We start from the raw sequence: 24,038 nt of genomic DNA, 5'->3' as shown, positions 1-24,038 counted from the left end.
TAGATAACAGAGTTGCTTTTGGAGTCTCTCTCTGGGCTTTGGATTGAATTTCTCTCTCTAGTCTAAGCTGCTGTCTGTGTGTCTAATCCATCTGATTCCTAACTCCCCTGGATGACCGTCTAAACTACCTTGAGCATAAGGCAAAGTCTTGGGTAATGTAGACGGGTGGGAGGAAGGTGGAAGGGTGGTTGGGAGTCCCTCCTGGGGACTCAGGTTTCTAGGAGGGCTGCTGTGTTCCTGTATTAATTTTTTAACTTGTATATTTCTGGATCTATTGTAAATACCTGCTTGTATCTTGTGCTAAGCTGTAAATATAAAGCTTCATTCAATTTCCAGAGCCACTGAGCCTAGTCTTGGTGATTTATCAAAGTGTTGGGGGGGGCAGGGAACACCCAAACTATCACACAATATTATGAAGATCACTCTCCAAAGAAAATAAATATAGGAAGAAAACTGTGTTCTTAACAAAATACAGCAGGGATCATAGAATCATAGAATCACAGAAGGTCAGAGGCTGGAAGGGACCTTGATAGATCACCTGGCCCAGCCCCCCCTGCCAGAGCAGGATCACCCAGAGCATAGAATCACAGAATCAACCAGGTTGGAAGAGACCTCCAAGATCATCCAGCCTGACCTAGCACCCAGCCCTATCCAGTCAACCAGACCATGGCACCGACTGCCTCATCCAGTCTTTTCTTGAAGACCTCAAGGGACGGTGACTCCACCACCTCCCTGGGCAGCCCATTCCAATGCCAATCACTCTCTCTGACAACAACTTCCTCCTAACATCCAGCCTAGACCTCCCCTGGCACAGCTTGAGACTGTATCCCCTTGTTCTGTTGCTGGTTGCCTGGCAGAAGAGACCAACCCCACCTGGCTGCAATGTCTCTTCAGGTAGTTGTAGACAGCAATAAGGTCACCCCTGAGCCTCCTCTTCTGCAGGCTGCACACCCCCAGCTCCCTCAGCCTCTCCTCGAAGGGTTTGTGTTCCAGGCCTTTCATCAGCTTTGTTGCCCTTCTCTGGACACACAGGAAGGCATCCAGATGGTTCTTGAATATCTCCAGAGGGGGAGACTTCACAACCTCCTTGGGCAGCCTGTTCCAGTGCTCTGTCACCCTCATATAGAAAAAAAATCTTCCTCAGGTTCACATGGAACCTCTTATGCCTCAGCTTCCACCCATTGCCCCTTGTCCTGTCATTGGGCATCACCAAGAAGATCCTGGCTCCGTAACACACAGCTATGAAACAAAATTCAAGCCACTATCCCTTTGTTTCACAGTAAATAAAGCCATCTTTGTCAGCTTCTCTTCAGGAGAAGAACTCTCCTGTGCTGGTGTCTGTCTTGTACTGGGAGCCCAAAACTGGGCACATTACATATGATATCAAATGCACAGAGATAGTAATACTAAACAGCATTGACTTCACTATCAAGTGAGTACCATAACCAGTTATCTCCTGTAAAGGAAATGAAAGGTTAATCATTACACTTTGAACCTGGTATTTTGGACAACTTCTAATCTGCTTTGTACTCCATACATCCAATCCCTATCTCACCATTTTAGCTACAACACTCCCCTGGGCAATCATGATTAAAGCCTTTCTTAAGTCAGAAAACGTTATCTCCATGTTCACAGAGACAGTCATTACACCATAGAAAGAAATCTTGTTGGTCTGACAAAGCCTGCATGTAAATTTGTGGTGTAACAAATCACCCTCCTCTACTCCATGTGCCTGCAAATGACTTTCATACATAGTTGCTCCATAAACTTCCTGCCCATTGACACTTGGCTAAGTGGCTTCCAGCTCACGTCTTCACTCATGTCTCCAGAAGTATTTACTCCTTTCCAGGCATTACTCTATTTTATATTCCTCCTATATATATTGCTTTATAATGTACTATTCTACTTGTCACTAAAAATGTCTCCAGCACAGAGTTCTGCAAGAAAAGGCTCATATTTTTTTGACTGCAATGATCTATGGATGTGAGATCAGAGACTACTCCAAAAAAAGTGAGCTGTTACTTCTAAAGACATCTAATTTTCAGTGCATTTAATAGCAAACACACTTCAGAGTACCAGATACTACTACTGAGCTGGACATCCCTGGTGGTATTTCAGTTTGAGCTCAAATACGAGTCTGTGGTTTTGTCTCAACTACCTTTGGTAAGAAGAATGCTGCCATTTTATCAGTAGAGTTTTGCTACCTCTTCTAGGAAAGGAAGAGACATTACTGAGCCTATTTTTTTTAACAAAGGAGAAAGTAGCATTGAAATCAGGAGCTTACTGAGACTGATCAGCTAAGCTCATGAATCCACTTGTGTTTTAATAGTTGTTCCAAGTTAAGCCCTGCTGGGCTGTGGGAGTGGTCTGGGAATCTGATCCCAGGTGTCCTTGGCCTTTTCTGGGGGGAGGACCCCTCAGGCCAAAGTTTATCCCACTTCCTGTCCACAACACTGTTTAAGACTCAGATGAGTTCCTACCTAGCTCTCTTTCTTCCTGCCTTTGCCTCTTCACTATCTCCTTTGCTGCTAACCACATGGCCAACTCACCCCATAGCTAACCCTGCTAACTCCTGCATGCAGGAACAAAATCCATCTCAATCCAGATAATCTACTGCCATCCAACCTGGGTTTGTATTTGCTCTCTTCTCTTCTATTTCTGTAACACTCCTTTACCAGACCTTTTATTTATTGTTAAGTTTTCTTTTAACTTCCAAATCAGTGCAAGGCCATTCCTTCGGTGTTTAAACCCCTTTTTCTCTCCTACCTAAGCTGGGGAGGTGTAAGAGGGAGGAGTTGCTATGTGCTTGATCAGAAGTTACAACAGGCTGATAATCACTAGTAGCGATAAGATACAGGGGAAGCAGAGCTTGAAAGTATGTGCATGAATAGTAGAGAAAGATGGTATGGAATGAATTCCAAAATAAAGGAGGAGCTCTGTTCTCCTTTGTTCAGCCTTCTGGGACATCCTGGCCATACATCCCAGAATCCTGACCCCATCTATTCCGAGAGCCTAGGAAGCTGGGTTGGAGCAGCACCAGTCTGACCAGCATGATGGTGCAGTACCCAGTGGGGATGCCTACCTTAGGAAGATAAGTGCCTGCCAGCCCTGTGATCTACACATCTCAGGAGTTTGGCTGCTCAGTTGGACAGGGTGAGTGTAAGCTGCTCTTTGATCAACAGAGTTACTCAGCATTCCTTGTCATACACCTTTCTCTCTAGGATTTTAGTATTGAAGCTATAAGCATTGTAGTTTCCAGTATGCCTTTCTCTTTATGATTTTAATATTAGAGCTATAATAAAGTGTTGCAACTGTACCCAGAGTGAGGTACTCCTGTGTGAGAGCATTCCCTGGTCCCCAGAGAACTCACTGGAACAGAGAGTATCCTAAATTCTGTTCTGTTGGGGTTTGCAGACTCTGAGAAGCTTTAAGGCAGCAGTAGTTCTACAACTATTAACATGACTGAATTAAAGGTATGGCAATTGAGCTAAGTGAAATCTGAACTCGGATGTGTAGTTATTGATTTTCTTCACTTTAATGAGTAAACAAAAAAAAACATAGTAAGAAAAAAGAAAAGAAATTACAGCCAAAGAACACCCTAGGACATATAATCAAAATTACCAAGGAACAAGGGAAAGACAAAATGAATGGAATTACAGTTAGTCAAAGGTAGGGATGAGCATCTCATGAAAAAAGGGCACATGAGTTTTGAACAGTTGCAAATGAAACCAGTCCAATGAAGAGTAAATTAATAATAACTCATTTCTAAATGACCTTTGACAAAATTACTAATCAACTGCATCCAGAAATACCAAAGTGAGTCGTTCTGACATTTCCAGGTTTACTTTCACTGTACTTAGCTATGAATTATGTTGCTTAAAGTTCACAAAATATTTTTTTGATTAATTTGACCTCTTGTTCTGTCCCTGGGTGCCTGGGAGAAGAGATCAACCTCTGCCCGGCAACAACCTCCTTTCAGGTGGTTGTAGAGCAATGAGGTCTGCCCTGAGCCTCCTCTTCTGCAGGCTGCACACCCCCAGCTCCCTCAGCTACTCCTCACAGGGCTCTGCTCCAGGCCCCTCACCAGCCTTGCTGCCCTTCCAAGCACCTCAACATCTTTCTTAAATTGAGGGTCCCAGAACTGGACACAGTGGCCAAGGTGTGGCCTGACCAGTGATGAGTCCAGGGGCAGAATAACTTCTCTGGTCCTGCTGACCACACTGTTCTCTATATAGGCCAGGATGCCATTGGCCTTCTTGGCCACCTGGGCACATTGCTGGCTCATGTTCAGCTGCTAAACAGTCACGCCAGCTCCCTTTCTGCCTGGCTGCTCTCCAGCCATCTGTATCCAGCCTGTAGCACTGTATGGGTTATTGTGGCCAAAGTGCAGAACTTGGCACTTGGACTTGTTAAAACTCATGGTGTTGGACTGTGCCCATCTGTCCATCCTACCCAGGTCCCTCTGCAGAGCTCTCCTGCCCTCTAACAAATCCATATGCTTCCAACTTGATGTTCTCTGCAAACTTAATGATGGTGGACACAATCCCCAGCAGTGAAGGTATTAAACAAGACTGTGTCCAGCACTGATCCCTGCGGCACACCACCAGTGACAGCTGCCGACTGGATGTGGCACCATTCACCACCACTCTCTGGGCCAGACCAGCCAGTTCTTGACCCATCATGGAGTGCCCCCAGCCAAGCCAAGGGCTGCCAGCTTGGCCAGGAGTTTGCTATGGCAGACAGTGTCAAAGGCTTTGCTGAAGTCCTTCCATTCAACCAGCTTTGCTTCTGCTGCTCAGAATAAGATTTCCCACAGAAGTTCATCCACTCCCACAGCACCCAGGCTGGTTTTGTGAGAAGTGGTGCGGTGCTGGCAGACCAGACATTTTGCTCCCTTTTAATCCCCAAAATCACTTAAAGTCTTCACTGCCTTGTTCGTCACCATGCCAGAAGGTTAAAAAAAATAAGACCAACAAGAATAACAGATTATAGAGTGCAACAAGGAAGGTGTGAGAAGTATTTTAAAGTGATATAAAAGGCAATTATTAGGAGGAAGGAGTATGGAAAATTGCATTATTTCCAGGAACATACAGTTAAGTCAAAGTAGTGCTGATGTCTCACAATGTCCTGTTAAGTCATCACAAATCATTGTACTCAGTTGTGATGGTTTGGGTGTTCCCCGCCCCCTCACACTTTAGAAGTCACCCAGACTAGTCTCAGTTGGCTCTAGGAATATAAATGAAGCTATTTATTTACAGCTAGCACAATATACAAGCAGATAGTTACAGTATATACAGTTATAGACAGAAATATACAAGATAAAAGTAATACAGAAACACAACTCCCCTCCCAGAAACCTGAGTCCCCAGGAGGGGCTCTCAACCACCCCTCACCTTCCCCCTGCCCCTCTCAAACTTACCCCAGTCCTAAAGAAGAATAGAGGTTCAGCCAAGAGGTTAAGAAGCAAAGGTGGGCTAGTCCAAATGAAAAGTGAGGTTAGGGAGATGCAGCTCAGTCAGAGGCCAGCCAGAGAGTGAGACAAAATGGCGAGAGTGTTATCTAATTGTTTTCCTTTCTTCTTCAGCAAGACTCTGAGGGGAGTAGACATCACCCTTGTTTTCCTTTCACAGTCTATGATCTAGTTCCTCTCACCAAAACATTCTAGCTAGCTTCAAACTAGCACATCAGTAATGACATAAAACCCATTGGCTTCACATCATTTTTATGACTGCATAGTGTGGTGTTCTGAGGTTGCTCTGCCCCATGAAGGAGGCCAGTGGCAAAGCTGCCAAGCTGAGAGATAAGCAACTAGCAAAAGTTTTTTGGAGTAAATTTGGTGAGTTGTTCAAATTCAGTACAGAAACCAATACAGCACAAAGAAAAGCTGCTCTCAACTCCACAATGCATATTCTTTATTGATTATTTGCAGGAGTTAATAGGCTTTGTGCTTAATCAACTTACCTTATGAGTTACACAGAGAAATTCGATAGTAACACACTGCACTATTTACGTCCAGCAAATAAAAGCTACTTCACGCAGTTGGAGGATGATGATTACAGCATGACAGCTTTAATTATACAGTCAAATGCTAATACAGCTGAACCTTACCTCTCAGTATGTCCACTGCAAGACTCAGCAATCCATTGCAAATGATTTGGGAATATGACATACTGCTTTATATAAATCAATCCTCCATTCTCATCACCCCCACAATAAACTCATAAACCTCGTGTGCTAGTTTGAGGCTAATTATACTTTCTTAGTGAGAAAAATTAGATTCTAGGCTACTAAAAGGAAATGATGGTGATGTGTACTGCACTCATAGGCTTGCTGAGATGTATAAAAACAAGAACACAAACTCTGATAAGACAGAGTGTGTGTGTGTCTCTGCTGAGTGTGTGTTTTCTTCTGCTTGGATCTGTGTAACTAATTTTTCTGATCTTTCTGCTTTTAACTCCCCTTGCCAATCCTACAAACTCACCTTGCACATAAGGCAAAGTCTGGGATAAGGTAGAGAGGTGGGAAGAAGGTGGAAGTGTGGTTGGGAGCCCCTCCTGAGGACTCTGGTTTCTGGGAGGGCTGTCATGTTTCTGTATTACTTTTAACTTGTATATTTCTGTCTATAGCTGTAGATATTGTTAATATCTGCTCATATCTTGTGCTAATCTGTGAATATAAAGCTTCATTCCTTAACTTCCAGATGGCTGAGTGTAGTCTGGGTGATTTCATAAGAGTGCGGGGGCAGGTAACTTCCAAACCATCACATCCTGCTTTGTGGAAGCAATTCCAAGGTGAAACAAAACAAGGAGAAGTTACATTTCTGCTATTTTCCCAGCATTTCCACCCGCATTAGCTCCAAGTTAGTTCTCCATAACTTTACAGAGACATATACAATCCATAGTACAGTCTATGAATTACTGGAAATAATTGTGTGCAGTACAAGCACTTCACTCATTCAACATGACATAATGACTAACTGGTGATGATGAATGTGCTAGTTAGAAGCAAGCTAGAATGTTTTGGTAAAGGAACTAGATAACGGGCAGTGAAATGAAAAACAATTGATGTCAACTTCTCTCACAGTCTCGCTGAGAACTCTGGGAAGAAGTAAACTTTCTCCATTTTGTTCTTCACTCTTGCTTTTGCCTTAGACCGAGACACATCTTTCTAACATCACTGCTTTCTAACCCTGCTCCCTAACCTCTTGGCTGCACCTCTCTTCTTCCTGAGAACTGGGGTAAGGTTGAGAGGGCCGGGGGAGGTGTTGGGGTGGTTTGAGAGCCCCTCCTGGGAACTCAGGTTTCTGGGAGGGGAGCTGTGCTTTTGTATTGTTTATCCTTTGTATATTTCTGTATATAATTGTATATAACTGTATATATTGTAAATAGCTGCTTGTAAATTCTGCTAGCTGTAAATAAATTGCTTCATCTATATTCCCAGGGTCCGTCTGAGTTAGCTGGGGCAAATACAAAGTGTGGGGGGGTGGGGTAACCCCCAAACCATCACAATGAAGCCTTAGAAGACAATCTCACAAAGCAGAGTGTTTACTGAGCTTTAATTTACAGCAGAAATTAGTCTCAAGAATGACTGGACACTCAGCGTAACAGCTGTCTTTTATGACAGCCTGACTTTAACATAAGAAACACCATGCTTATAAATAAAGCCGAATAAACAGTACTGTGAATGTTTAACAGTGACTGAAGTTACAGCAATGACCTTCAAAAAGTGTCAGCTGTGTGCACATGACAAAACTGAAAAGTCAAGTCCTCGTTTTTTCAGTCATGGTCAGATGTCACTTGAGCTTGCCAGGGTCTCATCAGCAGAACTGTCATTCAACTGAAAAACACTGCCCACATTTCAGACATACTAGTATCAAAAAAATACTATTGGGGAAGATGTGTCAGGTTCTGAGTTCTATTTGGACTAGATGTCAAACAGGGTCTCTGCTCAAAGTGCAGGGAGGGTCACTCAAGCATTCAGTTCAAATTCACAGCAAGGAATAATCACATTGGTCTCCATTTCATTTATAATGCTTGGCTCAGAAAAAAACCCAACCAGCTCTGGTATCATAGGAAAATCATTTTCTTATGCTGTTCCCTACATTATTCACTCAGTGGAGGTTTATTTTGGATGGTAGATCTGCCAGATTTTACATCCTCGAGCTTTAGGCAACTCCCCAAAATAACTGCACTTCGAAATGAAGCGCTAGATAGCACTACAAATGGATGCAGTTACACACTGAGTAGAGATACTTCTAAGGACCAAATAAGAAACATGCCACTGTGCTACCGCTTCGATCCTCTCTAGAATATAAATGCTGAAGCACGATTGAAAGCCTTTGACCCTAATTTCAGCACCACCAGTTCTTTCATTACCATGGATTAAAGCAGAGAAATGAACTGCAGAAAAACACTTTTAGTCATTAGCAAAATGTTTGTGCTAATAGTAACAGTAATAAAATTTTACCTAAACTGAAGATAATGATAGCATTAAAGTGCAGGGGTTTGGTTATAGAAAGGATGCTTTTGTGGATAACCATACCACACCTTTAATCAATTAGGAAATAAATCTTTAAGCATTAGCACAGCTCCTACTAATGCCTGTGGTATACTTCCTAAGCCTGAACTACAGACTGCAAACTGTGCCAGGTATTATACTCCTGCTACTTAGAGGTGAAAATTGTTTCTGTTGTGCAAGGTTCTGGGTTTTTGTTTTATTTTATTAAGGAAATCAGCAGCGCCTCCTATACAGCAAAGCACTTACATACACTACACTTAAACAACACTGCCATATTATTCCCAAATCTTAAAGCCAGACAAGGCACAGATTACTATAACATCTCTTAAACCCTGCCTAAGAATTAGTGCTCTGCATATCCTTCTGCAGGTGGGGTTGGAAAAAACTCATGGCACAAACTATTAATGGATGTGTTCTAACAGAAGACAGTCAACCTGAAAGTCCTAAGTACTCAATGTTAAGACCATTTCTGTGCATAGTAGAATGCAGGACAACACAGCACATTCATTAAAATCATATTCCTAACAATTTCAACCTTTCTAGTCAGCTGCAGAATGTGGAATAACACTAATTATGCTGAAAATGATCAGAATGTAAATGGAATAAGAAAGAATATGAGTCAACATCACCACCTAAACAAAATATGAAATGAAAACCCTTGTAGCAGCACAGATGGTGTACCTGTAGCTATCTGCCAGATGCTCATGCTAGGGATAACCCCAAGCACTCTGAAGTCACCAAGGGCCTTTACTTTAATTCAAAGGATTTGTTGGCTGAATTAAAGACGTGCTTGGACACATATATATTGAGACATTACTGTACACTGCTGCAATGCTTAAATCAAAACATGGCAAAAGGTATATATCTTAATGCTTACCATTATCACCTTTGAGACTTCCATTGCTGAGCTGTTTTAACCTCTTCTGATGGGATTTGCCATTGTAGTGGATTTGTGCCTGAGCGGCAGAGTTCAGCTGGATGTTACAAACATTACACAAAGTGAAATTGGTGTGTTTCTTTTCTCTCTCCTTCTTTTCTTCAGCACCATCAGGTGCTAATCCTTTCTCACCTGCCCTGGCTGGTGCAGATGTGAAGTCTGAATTGTATGAGTGGTTATCAGCAAGTAAATCAGGGCTCCATGGCTTCTTCATATTTTCTGGGGGCGGAGAAAAAAAACATGAAAGGGCAAACTGATGAGTAATACAAAATAACATACACAAAAATTCTACATCTGCAAAGTGGCAACTGGGGAAAAAAAACTTGTTGCTGCATTTTCACATTTTAACACTATGTTTCCACTCACATGTGTTGCATTCTGTTCACATTTTTTAGTTCTCTATCTTGAGTAACTTCAGAGACACTCAGGAAAAATGTCTTTAAATGCTATGGGGCCCTATTTAATCTGTCACTGGAGCCAACCTGCCATAGGGACTGATCTTATTAATTGTCTACAAATTATTTCATCCTTTGATGAAATCTCATCCTTTGATTAGTTTAATTATTCAAGAATTATCCTACCAAAGAAAACCTTACAAATAGCACATAACAATGAAGTCTAAATGAAGCTCATGACATCTTAACTGTCAACCTCAGTAGGAAATTGTTCTGAGTATGTTGTGGTAGGCCTAAATAGGCCAAAAATGGGCTTACCCATGTCCTGGCTTGCCCAAGCATGTTTTTCTGCTCTCCCCTCTCCCCCTGCTCCCTTCTGCTGTGGGGAGAAGCAGGTGCAGGGAAGAAGACAAAGAATCTGGAGTCACTGAATGTAAGGACTCTGTTTTGTCCAGACATGTTCCCTTGCTCCTCCTACTTCTGTGCTGGGAGGAAGCCCTGGCTTCACTTAATATGGTCAAGCTTGGCAAAGTGCCATTCTGATTGGCCAATCTATCTCCAAAGGCCCATTAGTCTCAGGCAGTACTGATAAAAAGTGATGAGCGGGTAGCACAGTGCTGCTGCTGCTGCTGCTGCCTCATTGCATCCTGAACTGCCTGGGAACTCCACTGCCTCGAGTTTACCAGAAACAGGCTCTAAATGCCTGCATGAGATTGGCCTGCACAGCCAGTGCAACATTGTGCCAAGGCTGCACAGTGCATTGCATCCTGCCTGCCCCTCTGCAAGACTTCTGCTGAATTGGGAATCAAGAGGAACCAGGTCAGAGACTGTGCTACAGACTCCCAGCTTCTGAGAAAAGAGCCTGGAAAACTCCAAAGCCTCTAATGGCTTTGAGACCACCGACAGCAACCCTTCCACGTGCTTTGAGTACTGTCTGATACTATTTTGTGAGCAAATGCTTAAAGCATCTTGTAATTCACTAATTGGCTTCTGCCATAAGTAGTGTTGCGGAGGGCAGAAATAATTCGTGGCCGAGTCGAAAATTTATCAAAAATAGATATTTTTTATTTTTACAAAACCCACCCCCACAACTATATATACAAAGATTAATTTCGTTTGATAAACAGGTTAAGTTGCATGAGAATTCTACGAGGATACCATTAATAATCTGACTATATATATTTGGAAGTCAGTTTTTGGAAAAGGCTTTAGCTATTAATTAATAGCGGTTTTCTTACTAAATTAAGCTAAGCCAAATAACTCACTCAGGCTGGCTCGTGCGGTCTGTCTTCCTCCTCCAGCGGCTACAGGAGTCGTTAAGGGTCGTTAAGGGTCGTTAGGCAGACAAAGGTGTGTGCCTAACAGTAACGCGAATCCTTTGATCTCTCTGCAGTCCAGGCACAGGAGAGTGAGCGAACTCGTCCAGGCACAGGTAAAATCCAAAGCGGGAACCCCAAAGGCGGGAAGACCCCCAATATTTATACCCTTCGCTAGACAAAGGGCAGAGTTACCACACTTTAGGCGCGAAAGCGCACGGCCAATCCCAGCCTGGCTCCAGCGCGGGAACTCACGGGGCAGTCCCCGCCCCCTTCACGGCTGCAGGGCAGGCGAGGGGGGGGGAAACCAGGCGGCTTTTCCCCTTCCCCCCCGAAGTCCGGGCAGGAGAGGAATTTAGGGGTACAGGACTCCAGGACATCCCACCCCGGTGGTAATGAGCATCTTTGTCTAGAACTTGAGTGAGAGGTGATCCCCCTTCAATTTAGGAACCTATTAATATATATATATGGCTTAGCCTTTTCCAACATTAACAATACATTAATCGCCCCAACAATATTTAACAATACTTAACAAGGCTTAACAATAGCCCAAACAGTATTAATAAAGCTACACAGTCCATTTGAAGATTGCTCTGTTCCTGGTAGAGCAACCAAGTTCATGGCAGAGCCTTAGATGCTCTGAGTCCATGGCTGGAGGTCACAGTCCGTGGGTCCGGATGCCATCATCCACTGGCCACCCCGGTGATATGACTCCATCTCTCGTGTAGCCGGCTCTCCCCTTCCCAGGTGCTGGTCAGGTGGTCAGGAACTGGTCCTCTGCCTCGACCTTAACCTGTAAGGAGATAAAACCTGCCTCGGCCTATAAAGGCCAGGCTTGACAATTAATATTTTGGGACGATCCACCGTGCACTAATCCGGTGGCCTTTTGTACTGGGGCAGGTGGTCAGTGACCACGTGGCTCACCTAGGCAGCAGGTCTTTATTCTGGGGGCTTCTGTAGCTCTCCCCGTGACTGCTGACCATTAAAAGCTGCCGAGCCACTATTACGGTAATTCAGTGTTTTGCCTCCCGTGTGGGAGACGAGAAAGGGTTAACCTTTCTGTCTGGGGACGAGCTGCAGTTCCCAGCGGGGGGGCTGCCGCTTCTGGGCGAGCCGCTCTGGGAACCACCGCTGGGCGAGCCGCTTTTGCTGGCCCTGAGCTTCTCGCGGCTGCCTCTGGATTTTGCAGCCGATTTCTGAAGGCACCGCACTAGATCCTTCAGCTGCCAGTCTGCCAGCTGCCTTAAAACAGTTTTTGGTACCCCTAAAGTCAGGGCTTGTCTATACCAACTGTTCTTTTCTCTGGGTCTCCAGTCACTCTGTTGGTCTCTGCCCCTTCCCCTCGGGGAGAAGCCTGAAGGACCGGTCCCCCTGGGGGGGCAGTCCTGCACTGGCCGGACCTGCCTGCGCAGAGTCCTGGGATTTTCTGGGGGAGAAGCACGAGACTGTCTCTCCCCAGCCCCTTTTCCTTCAGGAGACCCAAACCCAAACTGCAGCCCGTGGGCATTCAAGTCAGTTAACAGTTCAGCCCAAGTCATTACGTGCTCTTTAGCACCATCGTTCTCTGCATTTTCTCCAAGCACACGTTGAATTTTCTCAACATTCTTCATTAGTTGGATTTGCAGAGTCGCTGGCAAACCCTTCATAATAGGGTGCAGTCTCTCCGGGTCCACAGGGGCATAAAACGGGCAATCATAATGTCCCTTATCATAGATAGCCTGGACACAGGCAAGTCTGCGGAGAGCAGTGATGAGCTCAGAGGAGCTGGTGACCTTTAGTTCCGTCGGCTCCCCCCGGTAGGCTGGACGGACACTGCTTGCCCAGTATGCTATCCGGGCGGTGAGGCTGTGTGTCCCCTCGGGTTCACGTGTCAGGAACACATCGTCCCCCCAGTCTCCAGCAGCTTCCTGCGAGTCTAGAAGGACCCGGTCCCCACCGGCTCGGGACACTCGATACACATAGTCAGCGACTGAGTCTCCAGGATCTCTCGCATATTTGACTTGTAAGTCACTGAGCTGTGCGTCTGTGAACTGTTTTTTGATCACGGTGGTCCCTGCAGCGCCTTTCCTGCCCTTCACGGACTCAATTCTTATAACAGGCAACACGTGCTTGTGCACCGCGGCGCCCTCCTCACCGGAGCTCTCTTCTCCGCTAGCTACGGGAGAGTCCGGTCGGGACCTGCGCTTTCTGCGTGGCTTTGAGGCTTTCTGCCGCGCAGAGGCATGTGCAGAGGAATTCTCTGAGTCTCTGGCAGAGTCTTTTGTGCCTGGTTTCGGGGAACTCCTCTCCCCCGAAGAGCCCCTCGGGGCATTCTCAGCTTTTCTCCCCGATTCCCGCGAATCACTCCATTCAAATTCAGACACGGAGACCGAAGAGGTGGTGTCTGCAGGCGTTACAAGCCTTTCTTTCATCCGGGCAGTCAGTGCCGCGGTCAGGCTCTTTGTCTGCGCCAGCATGCTTTCCCAGATACTTTGGCATTTAGCTTTTTCGGCTAATAAATCCTTTTCCAAGGCCTGAATTCTTTTTTCATAATTTTCAAATTCGGCCAGAGTCTGGGTCACGACTGACCCCAGAACAACAGAGAAATGCTCCATTGGAGACTCTGTAATCACAGGGTCTGAGCGCTCAGCTAATTTCTCCAGGATTTTCTCCGGATTTTTACAATTTTTCTGAGCCCAAATTAAATCAAGACCTGTGATTAGGCATCCCTTTTCTTGTAGAAATTCTATGATTGAACTACCCTGCTTACACTGCGCCATAATGTTGCGGAGGGCAGAAATAATTCGTGGCCGAGTCGAAAATTTATCAAAAATAGATATTTTTTATTTTTACAAAACCCACCCCCACAACTATATATACAAAGATTAATTTCGTTTGATAAACAGGTTAAGTTGTATGAGAATTCTACGAGGATACCATTAATAATCTGACTATATATATTTGGAAGTCAGTTTTTGGAAAAGGCTTTAGCTATTAATTAATAGCGGTTTTCTTACTAAATTAAGCTAAGCCAAATAACTCACTCAGGCTGGCTCGTGCGGTCTGTCTTCCTCCTCCAGCGGCTACAGGAGTCGTTAAGGGTCGTTAAGGGTCGTTAGGCAGACAAAGGTGTGTGCCTAACAGTAACGCGAATCCTTTGATCTCTCTGCAGTCCAGGCACAGGAGAGTGAGCGAACTCGTCCAGGCACAGGTAAAATCCAAAGCGGGAACCCCAAAGGCGGGAAGACCCCCAATATTTATACCCTTCGCTAGACAAAGGGCAGAGTTACCACACTTTAGGCGCGAAAGCGCACGGCCAATCCCAGCCTGGCTCCAGCGCGGGAACTCACGGGGCAGTCCCCGCCCCCTTCACGGCTGCAGGGCAGGCGAGGGGGGGGGGAAACCAGGCGGCTTTTCCCCTTCCCCCCCGAAGTCCGGGCAGGAGAGGAATTTAGGGGTACAGGACTCCAGGACAAGTAGAAAGCATCATCCTGTGTCCATCCAGTGGATAAGCCGTATAAATTAACCGCAAGAACCTTTCCTTCCAGTATAATGTTTGAGTTTGCCACTTCAAGGAATAAGTGTTCTAGTTTTGCCTGTTCCCTGTATGTATTAGTATCCAAACTGTGCATTTCAAACCTTGTAACTAAGTTTTCTGGTGAGAAAACTTAATGTTAGTAAACCATGTTCATGACTGCTGACAATCTTGTCCTGGATATCAAAACTAATACAGATTATTAATTTTGCATAATTCGTAAATCAGTGCAGGTGCCCAGATGATGGCAGTGGGAGCCAGTGGACAGCCTCTTTCAGATGAAACCAGGGAATGTCCCATGCTGAAAACTGCAGGTCCAAAACTGACCCTTCAGTACCCAAAGCTGGGAGCATCAGCAATGGATGTGGCACTGTTTTGAGAACACATTTAAGAAATGGTAAAACCACTGTTCAGCAGCTTTAAAAATGGAAGAGAATCACCTCTGCCAATGGTGGAGAAGAAAGCAGAGGAGGCATTTCAGGCACATAAGGAGATTCCCCTGCAGCTCATGGTGAATACCATAGTGAAACAAGTCATTCCCTAAGGCCCATGGAGGACCCCAAGCCAGAGCAGCTTGCAGGTGGACATACTCTGAAGAATGCTGCAGTCCACAGCATCATAGAATTGTTTTGACCTCTAAGATCATAGAGTCCAACTATTGACATGTTCCAGTTGTCATGTATACAAGCTTTTTGAAGACTCCAGGCAGCCCATGTAGGAACAGCCTCCCAGCAGGGCTTGCAGTTCATGGAGAGTAGGATGTGGATGAGCAGATTTTTCAGTGATACCTGCGACCCAATTATGTGCTCTCCCTGACTTTATCTCAACCCACAAGCTTTTCCATCCTATTTCCCTTTTCTTGCCCTGGTGTGAAAAAAGAGAGTGGCTGGGTGGGTGTCTGGCAAACAGCCAAGACCAATCCACCACAGAAATAGAAGCAGCTATTACAGCAAAACTATTTTATAATCCTTTCTAAGATAAAGTGTGTAATTATCACACTTGATTTTTTCTTATACTGTACAATAAATAGTTCAAACTGTACATAGATGACAACCTATTGTTATGGGCTATTACATGCACCTATATAGTCAAATACTACACTTGACTAATCAATACAAATTCGTAGATGTTTTAGCACTTAAAATCACAAGATGCATTTTTCACAAAATCACAGAATCAGTCAGGGTTGGAAGGGACCACAAGGATCAGCCAGTTCCAACCCCCCTGCCATGGGCAGGGACACCCTACCCTAGAGCAGGCTGCACACAGCTTCAGCCAGCCTGGCCTTAAGCACCTCCAGATATGGGGCCTCAACCACCTCCCTGTGCAACCCATTGCAGCTTCTCACCACTCTCATGCTGAAGAACTTCTTTCTCTTGACTTTTTCAAGTCAAAAACAAATGGGTGGGGGGGAGGGGAGGAGGGAGTTCCTCTCTGTTTCCCATGTTTATGTATCTTGGTGTGTTGCATTTAACAGTAGAAAAAAATAACCCCTCAAATTTTAGTCAGCTAAGCTTAAATGTACAGATCTCACATCTGAATTTATTAATTTGCTTTTAGCAACCCTTAGCCAGACATCAGCTCCCCACTTCCTGCAGATGTTTTCCAGTCCAAGTCTAGAAATTTTGAAACTTGTCTGATTCAAAATAGTTCAATGGTAAATAATAAACATTTTCTGTTAATTTCTTAACTTAGAACCGTTCTAGTTGGAAGACACCTTTCAGGTCATCAAGTCCAATGGTTAACTCAGCACTGCCAAGTCACCACTAACCCACATCCCTCAGCACCACATCTGCACATCTCTTCAATCTCTCCAGGGATGGTGACTCCACCACTTCCCTGGGTAGCCTCTTCCAGTTCTCCAAATACTTTCACAGAAAAAAAAGCCCTTTTGCTCTTACTGCACCTGTCACAAGCGCAAGTACGGTGATGGAGAAGAAAAGTAGCAACCTGCAAGGACAGCTCACCCCACCTTGAATTCATTCCCTGCTTTCCCAGCAGGGTCACCAGAACCTTGCTGCCGGGCTGCTGATGTACACTTACCATTCATGAGACCCGGAGGCTTAGTGTGAGGTGACAAGCAGTACTGCTGCTGGGGGCATGCATGAAGTGAGGTGTTCAGTCACAGAGTCTCGCAGCAATGGCAACCTGCTTCCAGCTATGCCCCTTTGCAGGGATTCCCCAGCGAGCAGCTATGTGCCTGCAGACAGCTGGATGTGCGCACATCTTAACCTCCCTGAGTTTCGCCTCTAGGAGAGTGTGAGAAATATTATGTTTGATCTGACCAATTCGTGGCAAGAGGTCACAGACAGGGAGGAAGGGGAGTTTTTGAATAGAATTGCATTGCTGCTTGCACCACCATCGCAAAGGTATGCAATAGACTTAAGATAGGAGTCATAAGTAAGGGTTGGTGAAGAAGGGAGGCATGTGGAAGAGACAGCCTTTTTACATAAGCAAAGGGAGGAAAGGGGGATTTGAATGGAACTGCATTCCACCTTGCACCACCTTTATTGCATGACCAAACAGAGGTATACAAAGGACTTTGAAGTTCATGGGAAGGACACTTGAGGGAGACCCCTTACTCCATCACTGAAGACTACCAGAGTGTACACCGGATAAAAAGAGACATGCCTGGAAGAGACACCTCCCATTCCTAAAACTGATAGGAAAACCCAACCTTTTCTTAGAATTAGTAATGAATATGTAATAGAATAGGGTATAAAAAAGAGAAAACTGAAGGCAAAGGCTGTGTGTCAGGGTAGAGCAGAGCCTCCCCACGCACCCAGGCCTGCACATTCCTTGATTCCTGCAACTCTATTAAAGCCTTAACTTGCATGAATGCAAGTTTATGCCTGTTATTTATGACAGTAGTTAATTTAAATTCAGTTAGTACTAAACTGTAACAATGACAGAAATGAGAAGAGAATCCCATCTGCAGAACTGGAAATGAAACCAACGTAAAAACAAGGTTTTGTGGCTAACGGTGAGCAGAAACAGCAGAAGAGAAGAAGTTCTGTATGCCCTGCAAACCTAATTCACTATTCTAGGAGCACAAAATGTTGCACTAACTTAGCATCATGATGAGACCTTTAAATGCATCGCATAAATCTTTGAACCACTCCTTCTCCCAGGCTCAGGGAATAAATGAAGTCTAAAATAATCTAATCTGTACTACGAGTGACAAAATTAGTGCGACCTTAAATACAATGATACTGTTTGGTTCCTGACAAGTCAGGAAACCTAGAGAAAAAACACATCAACACGAGACAATGGCCCAGTGCGGTGCACGGTGCCGGTGGTGCCCAGCGCACATGTCCCTCACACGCCTCAACACCTGCCCCAATACCCATTCCCCACACACCTTCCCGCTTCTTCTTCCCCCTGGCAGAAGCCGAAGGCAGACAAAAGCTTCGGCGCCTCTCAGTCTCTCACTGCCCCATGCTTGGCCTTGGTTTGTGCTTGCTTTGTTCCGTGACAAGCACAGGTCAGGGTCCCAGGCCTGTGCATCTCTCTTTGTTGGAGCAGGAACTCAGGGCTGCTTCCAGGGCTGCTTTTCCCTGTGGCTGCTGCTCAAAGGCGCTCGCCGAAACGCTTCCAGCCCTGGCAAACTGCTTGTGTGCTGCTGCTGCTGCTGCTGCTGCTGCTGCTGCTGCTGCTTTGGGTTTGCTCGCCGCCTCTGTGCCTCGCTGCCTCTGTGTGCCGCCACCCTTTGCACGGCGCCGGAGCGGGGCCTCGCCTGCGGCTGGCAGCCTGACCCTGCCCGGCCGAGCCCGAGCACAGGCAACGACCAGCAGCGACCTAGCGACGAGTGTGGAGCCCGGGAGCTGCCTGCCGCCGCTCCGGCCGCCCTGCCAGCCCGAGGGCCGGCTCCCGGCCGCACGCAGCGCTCCCTCGGACCGCTCCAGCCCGCAAGCCCGGACCCTGCTGTGCCCAGGCGGCTGCTGCCCACCCGATGGCTGCCGGAGAGCCGCGGCAGAGCTCTCTCGTGTCCGTGGGCTGCTCAGAGGGGCTGCTCCGTCTGGGCTGAGCGAGCAGCACAGCCCCAGGGCAGCACTGCCGCCTCAAGTCCACCTCCTGGCTGGCCCTGGGGAGATTTTCCTGCCTGTGCTTCTGGAGCGCAGGTGCTGAGACTCTCACCCAGCGAGCAGCCAAACTCTCCTCACTCGGCTGTGTGACGCTTTGTGCTTAGCCTCTCCGCAGCAGTTTGTGCTGCCAGGCGCTCTGCTTACCAACGCTCCAAAAGCTTTTCCTAGCTCGTTTGGTTTGTCTGTACAGACCCTTGCTGCAAAACAGTTTTACCAACCACACCACAGAATCTGCCTGTGTTGACTGTAAATAAGTGTGGGGAAGTTTTCTCTGTCTAATTAATAAACTATTTAATCATTTCTTACATCGGCCTCATTACAGGTCACTCCCAACCCAGAGTCAAACCCCTCCCTAACACCTGGAAATGCCTTCAGTGTCACAGCCAGACAAGGTGCAGCATTTAAATCTTCAGAACCTTTCACGTTTGGATCCGATTAAACAAAATACTGACAATTGTTCCTAAGGAAGATTTTAATATTGGAAATTTCACCAGGTCAATATTTTATTAGCCTACTCAAGGATTTAAGGACGTTTACTCTTTCCAAGCAAATCATAGAATCATAAAATCACAGAATTAACCAGGTTGGAAGAGAGCTCCAAGCTCACCCAGCCAAACCTAGCACCCAGCCCTAGACAATCAACCAGACCATGGCACTAAGTGCCCCATCCAGGCTTGGCTTCAACACCTCCAGGGATGGCAACTCCATCACCTCCCTGGGCAGCCCATTCCAATGCCAATCACTCTCTCTGCCAACAACTTCCTCCTAACATCCAGCCTAGACCTCCCCTGGCACATTCAACCCTTATCAAGGATTTTAGCTGTTGATAGCCACAGATGAGGAAGCAGCTGGCCAGTTCATTTCAAAGCAAAATTAAAGACAGTATAAAAGTAGTTGTTTATTAAAATCAGATCCTTGATACCAAGAGTGAAGATAGGCAAATTACAGTCAGCCTGAGCTTTTTCTACAGCAGTTGCATAGCATGCTTCTCCCAATGGAAGAATATTTCTTCTGAGGAAGCAGCAATAATCCATCAACATCTCAGCCTTCTGAAGTCTGATGGAGATACTGTTCAGTCCAAAGACAGCTATATTAATCTAAAATACTTCTAAATTAAGAAATTCAGTCTTCAGTCAATGCATCTGAAGGAATAAAATGCTAAGAAGATTGCATTACTTTTACTGAATTGCTCCAGATTTCACAGAATCACAGAATTAACCAGGTTGGAAAAGACCTCTGAGATCATTGGGGCTATCACCTAAGCCTTCTAATTTAAAGTTAGCCAGTGCTCAATATGGCTTGTGCACAGAAAGCAGGACCATTAATCTTCTCTGCCCAACAATGTTAACACAGTTGTAAAGATGTAGTTAGATTCCTTCCTTTTATGTCTGTCTTTAGATGGCTAAGATAGAAGCACAGTCTCCTGCTGTCACCAAGAAATAGAAGTGCATTCAGAGCTCACACGATCGCAGGATGTTAGGGGTTGGAAGGGACCCAAGGAGATCATTCAGTCCAACCCCTCTGACAGAGCAGGACAATACTAACTAAAACAGATCACACAGGAACACATCCAGACAGGCCTTGAAAGGCTCCAGGGAAGGAGACTCCACAGCCTCTCTAGGGAGCCTGTTACAGTGCTCTGGGACCCTTACAGGAAAGAAGTTCCCCCTTGTGTTGAGGTGGAACCTCCTGTGCTGCAACTTACACCCACTGCTCCTTGTCCTATCCCAGGGAGCAGAGCCTGTGTCCCCCCCCCCCTCCTGGCAGACATTTATCAAATCCCCTCTAAGTCTTCTCTTCTCCAGACTAAACAGCCCCAAGTTCCTCAGCCTCTCCTCCTAAGCCATGCCCTGCAATCCCCTAATCATCCTCTTAGCTCGCTGCTGGATCCTCTCCAGCAGATCCCTGTCCCTCTTCAACTGGGGATCACAAAACTGAACACAGTATTCAAGATGAGGTCTCCTAGGACGGAGTAGAGGGGGAGGAGAACCTCCCTCGATCTGCTGGACACACTCCTCCTAATACACCCCAGGATCCCATTGGCCTACTTGGCCACAAGGGCACATTGCTGTGCCATGGATGTTATCCACCAGGACCCCCAGGTCCCTCTCCACAGGGCTGCTCTCCAGCAGATCACCTCCCAGCCTGTACTGGTGCAGTTTGTTATCCCTCCCCAGGTGCAGGACTCTGCACTTGTCCTTGTTGAACTTCATCTGGCTCCTCAGTGTCCAGCTCTCTCTCTGTCCAGGTCTCTCTGGATGGCCACACAGCCTGCAGCTGTCTCAGCCAAGCCTCCCAGCTTGGTGTCATCAGCAAACTTGCTGAGCAGATTCTGTCTGTCTGTGCCCTCATCAATGTCATTAGTGAAGAGGTTGAGCAGGACTGGCCCCAGCACTGATCCTTGGGGGACACCACAGGTCACAGCTCTCCAGCTGGACCTGGCACCATTGATCACCACTCTCTGAACTCTATCTTGCAACCAGTTCCTAACCCACCTCACTGTCTGCTCTTCCATCCCACACTTCCTCAGCTTGCTCAGTAAGATGTCATGGGAGATGGTGTCAAAGGCCTTGCTAAGGTCAGGGTAGACTACACCCACTGGTTTCCCTGAATCTACCCATTCAGTTATGGCATCACAGAATGCTCTCAGGTTAGTTAAGCATGACTGCCCCTTGGTAAATCCATGCTGACTACTTCTGACTAGCTCTTGGCAACTGTTCCCACAGCTAAAGGAAATCTTGGGAAGGTAGAACCTTGGATTAAATCCCTGCAGTGGGCTGTATGACTAAGCATGTGCTATTAAAACACAAGGTGAGGAACTCTTTCCTCTGTGCCTTCAAGACAGGCTGGCTTCATTCAGACTGTCTGCTAGGAATGGTCCTTGGCACATATGACTCCATGTCCTGTGCTTGGCCATACTGTATGAGAATTGATAGCTGCTTTAGGACAAACTGACAAGGACCACTGTGCTAGTTTGAGCCTCACTGGGATATTTTGGTTAGAAGAATTAGATCATAGACTATGAGAGGGAAACAGTGGTGATGTCTACTTCACTCATAGGCTTGCTGAGATGTATACGAACAAGAACATAAACATAGATAACAGATTTGCTCTTGGGCTGTGGGGCTGCATGAACTTTTCTCTCTAACTTGCTGCCTGACTAATCCTTCTGCTTCCTAACCTCCCCTGGCCAATCATCCAAACTCACCTTGAACATAAGGCAAAGTCTGGGGTAAGGTAGAGGGGTGGGAAGAAGGTGGAAGGGTGGTTGGGAGCCCCTCCTGGGGACTCAGGTATCTGGGAGGGCTGCTGTGCTTCTGTATTACTTTTTAACCTGTATATTTCTGCATATATTGTAACTATCTACTTGTACATTGTGCTAAGCTGTAAATATAAAGCTTCATTCCATTTCTGGAGCCACTGAGTCTAGTCTGGGTGACTTTCTTAAGTGTGGGGGGGGCAGGCAACACCCAAACCATCATAACCATGGCAAGGTCATGCAATATCAAAGCTAGCACTCAGTGATATGCTCTGGCCATACTTCATTTACACAGATACAGCTTGGAGGTTCCAGTCTCTCAACCCATCTCTCAAAATGACCAACTGTGGCTACAGCTTGTCTCAACTTTTATCAAGTGTCTAAAAAGACCTGTAAAGCTGGCAGTGCTAATGAGTCTTTGTTTTGTACATCTCAGTTTCTACATGCACTGCAACTGTAGATAATCTTTTGCATTAAAAGCATTCCCCGCTAGAGAGCAGTATGAATTTAACTAAGTACAACAGACAGTGCTAGTCCTATAGGCTTGAGGTTATCAGAATAAAACAGATCTGCTCACCAAGATGTACAAGTTTTGCAAGCAAATAAAAGCCAGTAAATGAAACAGTCATTGTAAACTACCTGTACACCTAATTCCATTTGAAACATTTATACAGATAAACTGGCAGCCCAATAAAATGTATTAACATGTAATTGTGGGTGCCATGGGCAGTGGCACTGAGTGCAGCCTCAGCAAGTTTGCTGATGACACCAAGCTGTGTGGTGCAGCAGACAGGCTGGAGGGCAGGGATCCAGCCAGAGGGACCTGGACAGGCTGCAGAGGTGGGCACAAGCCAACCTCATGAAGTTCAACAAGACCAAGTGCAAGGTCCTGCAGCTGGCTGAAGGCAATCCCAAACACAAATGCAGGCTGGGCAGTGAGTGGCTGGAGAGCAGCCCTGAGGAGAGGGACTCAGGGGTGCTGGTGGACAAGCAGCTCAACATGAACCAGCAGTGTGCAGTAGAGGGCCAACGAGATCCTGGGCTGCATCAGGAGAAGTGTGGCCAGCAGGTCGGGGGAGGTGATTCTCTCCCTCTACTCCACTGTGCTGAGACCCCACCTGGAGTACTGCATCCAGTTCTGGAGCCCCCATTACAAGAGGGATGTGGAGATGCTGGAGTGTGTCCAGAGAAGGGCCAGGAGGATGCTTAGAGGGCTGCAGCAGCTCTGCTGTGAGGACAGACTGAAAGAGTTGGGGCTGTGCAGTCTGGTGAAGAGGAGGCTCCCAGGTGACCTTCTTGTGGCCATCCAGTATCTGAAGGGGGCTACAAAAATGCTGGGGAGAGGTTGAGGGAGCTGGAGGTGTGCAGCCTGCAGAAGAGGAGGCTCAGGGCAGACCTCATTGCTGTCTACAACTGCCTGAAGAGAGGTTGTGGCCAGGTGGGGTTGGTCTCTTTTCCCAGGCAGCCAGCATCAGAACAAGGGGACACAGTCTCAAGCTGTGCTGGGGGAGGTCTAGGCTGGATGTTAGGAGGAAGTTGTTGGCAGAGAGAGTGATTGGCATTGGAATGGGCTGCCCAGGGAGGTGGTGGAGTCACCATTCCTGGAGGTGTTGAAGCCAAGCCTGGCTGGAGCACTTAGCGCCATGGTCTGGTTGATTGGCTAGGGCTGGGTTCTAGGTTGGCCTGCATGATCTTGGAGGTCCCTTCCAACCTGCCTGATTCTATGCTGTAAATCACAGCATTACATAGCAGAAACTTTAGAAAAACAGAAGCCATTCAGGATTAAAATATCCTGTGCCCTTACTCAATATCCATTAAAGGACAGGGAGATAAAGCCAGCAAAGGATAAAGACGGGAAAGATATCCAACTGAGTGGAATTTATTGAGGTACATTTACAAGGCAATTTACTACTCCAACTAGTATTTTGAAAGGAAAGTTGTGGTATCCTGTAAAGATCCACCAGTGCTTAAGCTAAAACAGATAGCCACTAAACAGACCTTCAGTTCATGCCTGC

At 46.2% G+C, this 24,038-nt stretch overlaps 1 protein-coding gene across 2 annotated transcripts in view; it reads right to left on the bottom strand.

Annotated features, from left to right (window-relative positions):
- The window catches only part of ZNF385D (zinc finger protein 385D), a 595,307-nt gene that overhangs the window by 436,565 nt on the left and 134,704 nt on the right, over positions 1 to 24,038 (bottom strand). The window contains exons 1-2 of one of the 2 annotated variants that reach the window (XM_064166853.1): positions 18,041 to 18,099; positions 9,395 to 9,673 (exon numbers count right to left, since the gene is read on the bottom strand). In XM_064166853.1, coding sequence (XP_064022923.1) covers positions 9,395 to 9,668 — 274 coding nt within the window. In that variant the 5' untranslated portion in view covers positions 9,669 to 9,673; positions 18,041 to 18,099. Of the gene's footprint in view, positions 1 to 9,394; positions 9,674 to 18,040; positions 18,100 to 24,038 lie in introns of those variants that run through there. The other variant, XM_064166852.1, reaches the window with a different exon arrangement.

This window comes from Pogoniulus pusillus, chromosome 28 (genome assembly GCF_015220805.1).
Source record: "Pogoniulus pusillus isolate bPogPus1 chromosome 28, bPogPus1.pri, whole genome shotgun sequence".
In the NCBI taxonomy this organism is placed as follows: Eukaryota; Metazoa; Chordata; class Aves; order Piciformes; family Lybiidae; genus Pogoniulus; species Pogoniulus pusillus.
Note: the sequence above shows the minus strand (reverse complement) of the source record. Positions and strands in the feature narration are given on the sequence as shown.